The sequence below is a fragment of the Melitaea cinxia genome, chromosome 10, assembly GCF_905220565.1.
Source record: "Melitaea cinxia chromosome 10, ilMelCinx1.1, whole genome shotgun sequence".
NCBI lineage: Eukaryota > Metazoa > Arthropoda > Insecta > Lepidoptera > Nymphalidae > Melitaea > Melitaea cinxia.
Genome location: NC_059403.1, coordinates 17,777,488 through 17,787,133, shown reverse-complemented (window position 1 = coordinate 17,787,133; position 9,646 = coordinate 17,777,488). Strand labels below are relative to the sequence as shown.

General features: G+C 40.3%; 1 protein-coding gene across 1 annotated transcript; it reads left to right on the top strand.

Moving 5' to 3' along the window:
* Positions 1-2,184: 2,184 nt before the first annotated feature.
* LOC123657504 (chaoptin-like) lies at positions 2,185-9,401 on the top strand. Its single transcript, XM_045593046.1, has 5 exons — positions 2,185-2,416; positions 4,168-4,303; positions 5,029-5,139; positions 5,575-8,549; positions 9,103-9,401. Exons 1-5 carry the CDS (start codon positions 2,185-2,187, stop codon positions 9,399-9,401), a joined length of 3,753 nt encoding a protein of 1,250 aa, XP_045449002.1.
* Positions 9,402-9,646: the final 245 nt, after the last annotated feature.

Here is a 9,646-nt window from a genome sequence, read left to right as displayed (position 1 = left end):
AATAGGCAACTAAGGGATAACAAGGTTCCACTACCACCTTGGAACTTAAGAAGCCGACCGATGGCGGGATAACCATCTAACCGTTGGCTTTGAAACACACAGGCCGAAGACGGGCAGCAGCGTCTTCGGTGCGACAAAGCCAGCCCTGCGGTCACCAACCCGCCTGCCCAGCGTGGTGACTATGGGCAACACACATGAGTTCACGCATTTTTGGCGCGAACTTGTGGAGGCCTATGTCGAGCAGTGGACTGCAATAGGCTGGAATAATGATAAATGTAAATAGTATCAGTCGATGTTTTTCGAACTAAATTTGAACAATTATTTATTTAACTCATTGCTGTCGGTCGGTAAACAAATGATAGTTCATTATGGGTCTGTTTGTATTATTGTCGCAGTGTTTTGTGGATATAAATATTATCGTTATTTGATTTTACTGTGAGACTAAATTATATGACTAAATAGTTAGTCTATTCGACTCGAGATAGTTTGATGATTGGATTAAAAATTCGATGAGATTATTATTAGCTTGATACTTAGTCGTCGTCGTCATTAACATGTGACTTGAGGTCTTACTGTGGTTGCGGGTTCGATACCCGCACATGACAAACATTTGCATTGGCCATACAGGTGTTTGCTGGTCTGGGTCGGTGGTCTGGGTGTTTGTGCAGTTCTTGTGGATCTCCCCACCGTGCCTCAGAGAGCACGTTAAGCCGTCGGTCTCGGTTGTTATCATATACACCTGATAGCGATCGTTACTCATAGTAGGGAATATATCCGCCAAGCCGCATTGGAGCAGCGTGGTGGATTAAGCTCTGATCCTTCTCCAACATGGGGAAAGAGGCCTATGCCCACTAGTGGGATATTACAGGCTGAAGCGTTGAGGTCTTACTTCCAAATGTATACAAAACTCTTCTTTATCACACACAAATACACAAACACACACACACACAGTTTCAATTCTAATTCGATCTTATTATCACGTGTAACTGTAATATACTAAAAAATGAAAGTTGTCTCGTTAATCTCCTGTCGATGCCCAAAGAGATTCTGTTTCAATCAAATTAAGTATTTTATGTGTCTAAAATACGTGCAGTAAAATAAAAGGTACGAAAGACAAAATTAAGAGCAGTCGTGAAATTTTATTGCGTGGGATCCAATCGGTCCGGCGCCCGGCGACGAGGTGGAAGTATTTTTTGTGACAACATTCGTTAGCGCGTAACTGATTCCATTGTAGTTCGCGACGACGGCTTTATTACGTAATGTTATGTGCGATTTCAACATTCTACATTGATTAACATATTTTAAAATATAATGTAATCGCAGTGCCGGTGGTTTTAGTGAGCGTCGTTTAATACTGTAAATATGTAAATAATACTGTAAATAAGAGTTTATAGACGGCGCCGCGGTCGCTTAAAACCGAATGTAAAATCATCATATCAAAAATTTCGATCTAGCGATCACTCCATATTTCCATTAATTGGCTAGAGCACCGATACGGTCAGTCGGAGATACAGGTTGATCCCCACTGGAGCGGTCGATTTTTGATATTATATTAAAAATGTTTAAAATTCCTTAATGTGTAGGTAACACAAAAATAAAAATAATAAGTAAATTGAATTATTAAATTTGTTTATCAGGATTTGGATCAAATGAATGTCAATGTTGTTAAAATAAATAAGAGTTTAATAAAAAATGACTCCAAAGGAACTTTAATAATAGGTAAAGCTGTGATCAAATTTAATTATAACGAGAGCAATGAGAAACTCGTTTAATAAGTGTTTGTAGATCTGGCTGTCGTACAGATGAGCAGCGGATGAGTGGCGGCGCACGCGCAGCAGTCCTCAATTCGAAGGACCATAAGCGCCTCACTCTTAACCGTTGACTTACGTAGTCATTTAAACAGTCATTTCAAAATCTCGAATAAGTACACCAGTACTGACCTTCATTTATTTATTTATTTCAGCAACGTACAGTTGTAACATCACAACAGCTTACACTAATGCAATGCTACAAGTAACAATATTATTTAACTTTAAGTACTTAAGTGGAATCTGCAATGGCCCTCTGAGCAACCGTTATTTTCGTCAAACTGTCAAAAAATAAATTCACATGTTTTCAAACTTTCATTCAGAAGCCGCAAAGTTTGTGCTTCACGGTAATATTTGTTCGAAGGCTCAGTGTGCGATGCGGTGGGCATGGCGCCGGAGGGCCCCGTACTGCCGCGGTGCGTGGCGCGTGCTGGCGGCGCTGCTGGCTCTGCTGCCGCGCCCGGCCGCCTCGCCCCCCTCACCCCCCGCACACCCCGCGCACCCCGCCCCGCCCGCGCCCCGGCCCTGTGCCGCCAACCCGCTGTGCGTCTGCCGCGCCGACCACTTCGCCTGCGACTACGTGCCTTTCCACCGCTTCCCCGACACGGGTACCTACCTACTTACTATCTACAAAATCAAATTCAAAAAATGAGTAATTAGCTTTAAGTAAATCAAGAGTAACTTTTGAAAAGTCATTTTACAAATGAAAATTATATTTGTTCTTATTAAATACTTATAGTTAAAGGTGAACCTATCGCCTATTCGGAATGTATATCACAGAGAAGAATCGGCAGGAAACTCTGCAATTACTCTTTTGTTTTGTTAAAAATTTACTAATATAATTCATATAATCTTTATATTTTGACTAGCCCGTTGGCGCAGTTTGTAGTGGCCCTACTTTTGTTCCGCGGGTTGCGGGTTCGATTCCCGCCTGAGTCTGGGTGTAGTATTTGTATTTATATATTTATATATGTATTATTTCTATAAATATTTATCAAAAAAAAGTTATTACAGTCGGCTGTTACCTGTAACACAAGCACTAAGTTGCTTACCATAGGAACAGACGACCGTGTGTGTATATTATATGATATTTATTTATTATTTATTTAATCTTTATCATAATAATATGCTTTCGCTATTCAATTCATTCTAAATACACTGTATAATTGTCCTACACCGCTTCGGTAAATCCTTTTATAATGTTTTGTTAGATTTTATTATTAAGTTTTGAAATGAGACGCGAAGCTAAAAAAAATGTTGTAGCACGAAGAAAATAGTTGAAATTTAATACAAGTCTATAACAGCTAGGTGCAGACTACGATGTACGTAAACTAACAATGTTCAAAACACAGAGACGTACATCGCGCTGTCTGGTTGTATCATTTATCAGTTTCGCTTGTTATAGTAAGTTTATTAGAACTACACACACTGAAGCTGATGTTCGCAAGTTACAGCTTTCAATCGTTTGAGTCTCTAAGGTTTGTTATTGTATCTGTATATTGCGGGACGTTAACCCTTTCCCTGCGGGATCAAAATGTCTGTCCTCATCTACACAGGAACGTTTTAAATACAAAACAGTGCTCAGGTAGTGTGCGCGTTACGTTACGTAGCGACGTGATCGCTGTTTCCGTATGAAGGCTGTGTTTTTACATTAAGAAAAATGTTTTTCATATAATGACATGGTTTTTGTATTTTAATCATTTTTGCGAAGAAACTCATAAAATCGCCGTAAGAAAACAAATTACATTAAGGGGCTGTTTCATCAGTTATGGATATCGCTATTTGACGGATGACGATATTCAACAGATAAAAGTTTTTGACGTATCATTCTTTTTCATCATCGACTCCTACAGTATTTCTATTCGCTAATATGAACTTAAGAGTTCTAGTTTTTTAATGTAAAACAGGCCCTATTGTTGTATTTTATCCCCTGCTGTTACAGTCTAATCGTAACTTATTTGCAGAATAAACTTGATCCACAACTAGTTCAACAGGCCCTGAGTAAAAACAAAAAAGAAAAAAGTATGTAGATTTATGATACAGAAAACTGCACTGAAAAACTTAGTAAGTTACTAAATAGTGTATTTAATTACGAAAAGAGCTTAGTATTACCATTTCATTCAATGTCATATCTGTAGTAAGTGTGCTGCCGATTTCCGGCAGTGGTAAGAATAAATTTTATTAGCGACATTGTATCCAGTAGCGTTTTTAAATAACAAGCCCGTTGCACATACAGTGATTAATATCGCAAAAACCGCAGCGAAAGGGTTAACGTAACGCCTGCACGTGCCAGAGTGTGCACTTGTTGGCATGCGTGCGAGTATGTGCGTGCACGTGTTGAGTGGTCGCGGTGCGGTAGAGGCGGGCGCGCGGCACGTGGCGGTGTCGGCGGCGCGGCTGGGCGCGCTCGCGGAGGCGGCGCTGGACGCGCGCGCGCTGCGCACTCTCGTGCTCGTCGCCTCGCGCCTGCACCACGTGGAGCCCGCGGCCTTGGCGTGAGAGTCCATTTACATTACGATACGATACAATCCACCCTGCAGCATCCCGGGTTTGGCGGATATATTCCTTACTATGAGTAACGATCACCATCAGGTGTATATGATAAGGACCGGGACTGACACGGTGGAGAGATCTACAACACGTTTGTTTAATTACTTTTATTTATTAGTAGTCTAGGTATACTAATGGCTATGAGTCAAATGAGCAAAGCCAAGAAAATAGGGTTGATTTTAATCCAACTCGTCATCGTTTTTACACTATTTGTATAAAGCTTAATACAGTTTAATATTGCCTTTTATATTTATATCAGATATTATAAAATGAATATTTCACGTTCCGATTCCAACCCCTCTACTATTTATGGCTCGCCCAATTGAGGACTGTAGATCGCAGATAAACTCAATCAAACTGCCTTCACCTGACAGTCCCCGACCTCGATTAGAGGTAATCAAATTGACAATAGTTCCCGCAGTACTCGTAAATATTGTATGTCAAACAGAAATTGTCAAAAGCTTACTATTACTCTACACATTCCGATTGAAACAATTTCGGTCCATCTAAGTTGGAACTACTTTTGATTTAGTGTAGATAGTGCACCCGAACTGACAGTTTTATCAAATGATTGAATCAGTAACTAAACTAGTAGTCGATAATGTCTAATCCAGAGAAAATAAATTAATATTACTTGTATGGAGTCATTGAACTAAATTTTTGTCTACAGGTCGATGACGTCGAGCCTGGCGTCGCTAGATCTAGGTTACAACGAATTTACAGAAATACCGATAGAGGCACTTCGGAACTTGAAAGTGTTGAATTGGTTGAATTTACAAAAGTAATTGTTTTCTTATATATAGTGTTACGACTTTTAATTTAGTAAATAAAACATTTTGCAAGTTGAAGAGAAGAGAAGATTATCGCTAACTGTCGGCGTCACCTTGACCTTACTTGCTTGCTTGACGCTTGATCGTACATAAAAATACTGCCTTCCAAAAATATTTTAATTTTTATTTATTTGTTTTTGATGACAACATAAAAATGTTTGTACTAATGAACATTCAGTACATGTGTAATCAGTATCGGTTGACATTTTCCGAACTATCATAAGCGTTCAATTAGTGACATTGACAAAAGTAATCAATCATTAAGTATCAATAAGATATAAAAATATCTTTAAGTAAATTTTTTTTATACTATTTTAGAAAACAAAATATTTGCATACAAATGGTGACATTGTCAGTTGATTCTATCAATTGTTTTTTTGTTTCAGTAATTATATAAGCGATTTGGACCCAAAAATGGACTGGGGTGGTCTTACAGAGTCTTTAACTAGTTTATCATTGAGTAATAATCACATCTGCGTACTACGTGAAGACACCTTGTCGTCACTGCGCCATCTCGTCCAGCTGGAGCTGGACGGCAATCGACTGAGACAAATAGACGCCGGTGCGCTGCCACCTTCGTTGGCGCTATTGCGGCTCTCCGACAACTTATTGTCGGATCTACCCTGCAAGGCGCTGATGTTGTTGCCTCGACTCCGACACCTCCACCTGAGGAACAACGTACTGCAGCCGATGTCAAACACGTCGTGTCGGAGCGAACGATCCAAAATAGATTCTCTCGATCTAAGTCACAACGAGCTCACAGACAGCTTTTATTTTGAGTTTTTCCACCACCTTCAACTGAAACAGCTGGTTTTGGACCTTAATGACTTCACGACGGTACCTTCCTTTGTTTTGGATTGCGGTCGTCTCGAAAAGTTATCAATATCATATAACAACTTGCAATATATATCTGATTCTACTTTGCACGCTCTCAAACATACTTTAGAAAGGTTGGAATTGGATCACAATGAACTGGCGACGCTCCCGGAAAGTATGCGTGAACTAGGTCGACTACGGCATTTATCTCTAGCCTATAATCTCTTAGAGGAAGTGAAGGTATTGCCACCTAATCTACATAGTCTTTCATTAGCCGGGAACTTTATAAGTTCATTTCCTATAAGTTTAAAAGACTTGGCTTCCGGGGCGCTGTCCTACTTAGATCTCGGCTACAACCGCATCTCGTTTATATCGGTCGACATGTTCGGCGCGTGGTCGGAGGGGCTCACCACACTCAGTCTACGCGGCAATAGACTGGCGCAGCTCACACTCGGTACCTTCCCGCCGCTACCTCTGCGAGAGCTCGTGTTAAGTTTTAACGACCTGTACTATGTGGAGGCTGGCGTTTTTACCAATTTGACTTATTTGCGAATTTTAGAATTATCATCCGCCCTTTTCAGTGGTGATATATCCACACGTTCGTCTTTAGAAACACTGACTTGGCTAGGATTAGATAACAATAATATTCATGTCATATCGTCTGAGGACATGCTAAATTTTCCTTCCTTAGAATACCTCAATCTAGACTTCAATAAAATAATAGAATTCCCCAGCGATGTAAGTAAAACCAACGGCTCTTTTAAGCTGAAGGAGCTGCGACTATCATATAATTACATAAGTAAAGTTAATGCTGAATTTCTCGAGTTTTTGATCGAATTACAAAGTGTAGACTTGTCTTACAATCGCATGACTAATATAAGTGAACGAAGTTTCTACAAATTGTTGAACTTAGTTTATTTAAGTTTAGCCGGCAACGTTATAGAGTTCATTGCCGATGAAGCTTTTGCTGATCTACCAAAAATAGAAGTTCTAGACTTGCAAGAGAATAACTTAGTCGAATTTTCAACAAAATATTTTGCAAATGTATCAAGTATGAATACCGATTTTACAGTGAACATAAGTTATAATAATATTGTTTCACTCGTCGGAGGGCGTATTGTACCCATTAATATTTTAGATTTATCTCATAACTTCATAGAAGCTATATCGAGAGATTTCTTTAAGTCTCTAGGGAACAATGTCCGTCAAATTTTTCTTTCTCATAATAAAATATCGTCGATAGATAACTCCGCTTTCGGATCATTACCTCATTTAAGTGTTTTAAATTTGCAGGAAAATGATATAAACATTATAAAAAGACGCGCTTTTTCAGACATGCCTTTATTACAAATTTTAGACTTGTCACAAAATCGAATACAACAACTCTCAGTAGAACAATTTCACAGCTTACATAGATTAAAGCTTCTGCGTTTGGATAAAAACAAGCTCCGGGCGCTGCCGCGAGACGTCTTTAAGAATACTGTTTTAGAATATTTGGATTTGAGTGACAATCAATTAAATCTCTTCCCCAGTAGCGCTCTCGCTCAGGTTGGATTTACTTTACGCCGTCTCGAGCTGTCACGTAATCGGATCGAATACCTCGACGTCGCCATGTTTCACGCGACCGCCTTCCTCCACGAACTAGGCTTATCCTACAACGCACTCACCGTCCTCTCCGACAACACACTCGCGGGGTTGCCGCGACTGCGTCGTCTCGACCTCTCTTATAATTCGATCAAAACTAATTTTAAGGAACTGTTTCATAATGCTCCCCGTCTGCGACGGCTGTCGTTGGCTGGTACTGGTCTCAAGAGCACGCCACATCTCCCTCTCGCCAATCTGACTGAACTAAATCTCAGCGGCAATTATATCGCTTCGTACAGCGAAAGTGATGTTCGCTATCTTTCTAATTTGCGAGCCCTCGATATTAGTGGAAATAAGTTTACGTCTCTCCGGCCCGCAATGTGGACGACCTTACCGCAACTAATTTCCCTAGACGTGTCACGCAATCCTATAGTTCGAATACAACGTGGTCTCTTCGACGGACTCGATCGTTTGCTTTATCTCAAGATGGATAACCTACGATATTTAGAAACTATAGAACCTCGAGCGTTTCGTGCCTTAATTTCACTCAGATCACTCACATTCGAGTCCCCTACCGGTGATACTAGAGAAATTCCTATCACGGAAGTAGTTTCTGCCTCTCCTAATCTAGAAGCTATGGTGGTTGAAATACGCAGGGAGTCGTTGGACTCCCAGTTTTTGACTCTTCGAGCGCCTAAGCTGCGATCTTTAGAAGTGACCGGTAAGGCGATGCGTCGTGTTGCATCAAATGCTTTCACAGGGCTTGGTCGCCAGCGCTCTTTGTCTTTGAAATTAACCAATTCAGCGGTATCTGAACTACCACCAGGGCTCGCACGACCTCTGGTCCGTGTATCACATCTCACACTCGACTTCACAAACAATCACTTGGTTAGCTTCGGACCGGCGGTCCTCTATCCGAATCTGACAGGCTGGAACCGGTTCGCAACTAAACTTTTACCAGGTAAGTAAAAATATAAAAATTATGTGGTGTCATGGGACACCAGGTAGGAACGAAGTTCCTTCGGATAGTATAGAAGCAACACAATTTGAAAAAAAATTGTTGAATTTTATATAATTATATTTTCTGGTTCTTGATTTTTTTTAAGTTGATTAGTTTTTAATTAAGTACATAAAAGTACTTAGGAAATTTAGTATTTTAGAATATAACAATACCGTAAAAAAAAAATCAAACAAAATAATAATATTAATTCAAACCATTAAGTGAAATAAAAAAACATGTCTTTATTTATTTTTGTCGACAGTATAAAATTACACAAATAATTTAAAAAAAGTTTCCTAGTAATATTTTTGTTTTACAAACGTCATATTATATAGTCGTGTGGATGATATTACGTCACCTCCGTTATATATTTTTCTTACGGTTTTAGTATCATATTTTTTTTCAGTTCGGTCGCCCAGCCAAATGTCAAGCCACCCATCATGTAAGGAACTTCGTTCCAAAATTGTTACAATAGATATCGTTATAAGTGTTGCAATTCTGTTTCTCTCGGTAGGAGGCCTACTGCTAGCAGGAAATCCTCTGAGGTGTGGATGCTCGGCGTCGTGGGTGGGCGCGTGGCTGCGGCGCTGGACGAGCGAGGTGGGTGGAGGCTCACGCGCAGCGAGGGCGGTCGCGCGCCGGAGTGTCTGCGGGGCGAGCGCGCGCGCTCCGCTGCGACCTCTGTTGGAGCTGCACGCCGACGAGGCGGAGTGCCACGCCAGCGCGCTCTCCAGCCCCGCGGACAATCTTTACTTACACGTGTTCATCAAATTGATCGTCCTGACTCTCACTCTCGTATCCTCATTTAGTTAGTATTTAAAGATATTGTTCTAACGTGTAAATATATTTTTTATCTATGTATTATACAAGTTCAGTGGCGGTGCGGTGTTGCATACGACTAGGAATTACGACTGCGTCCTATTTACACGAGATTGTACATAGCACTTGTAAATATGTGTAGATATTTGTATAATACTATGTTAAGTTAACTAAGTTGACAATTTTATATCTTACATATAAGGAGAGATGCACCGAACTGTGTTGGAAGTAACGACCGA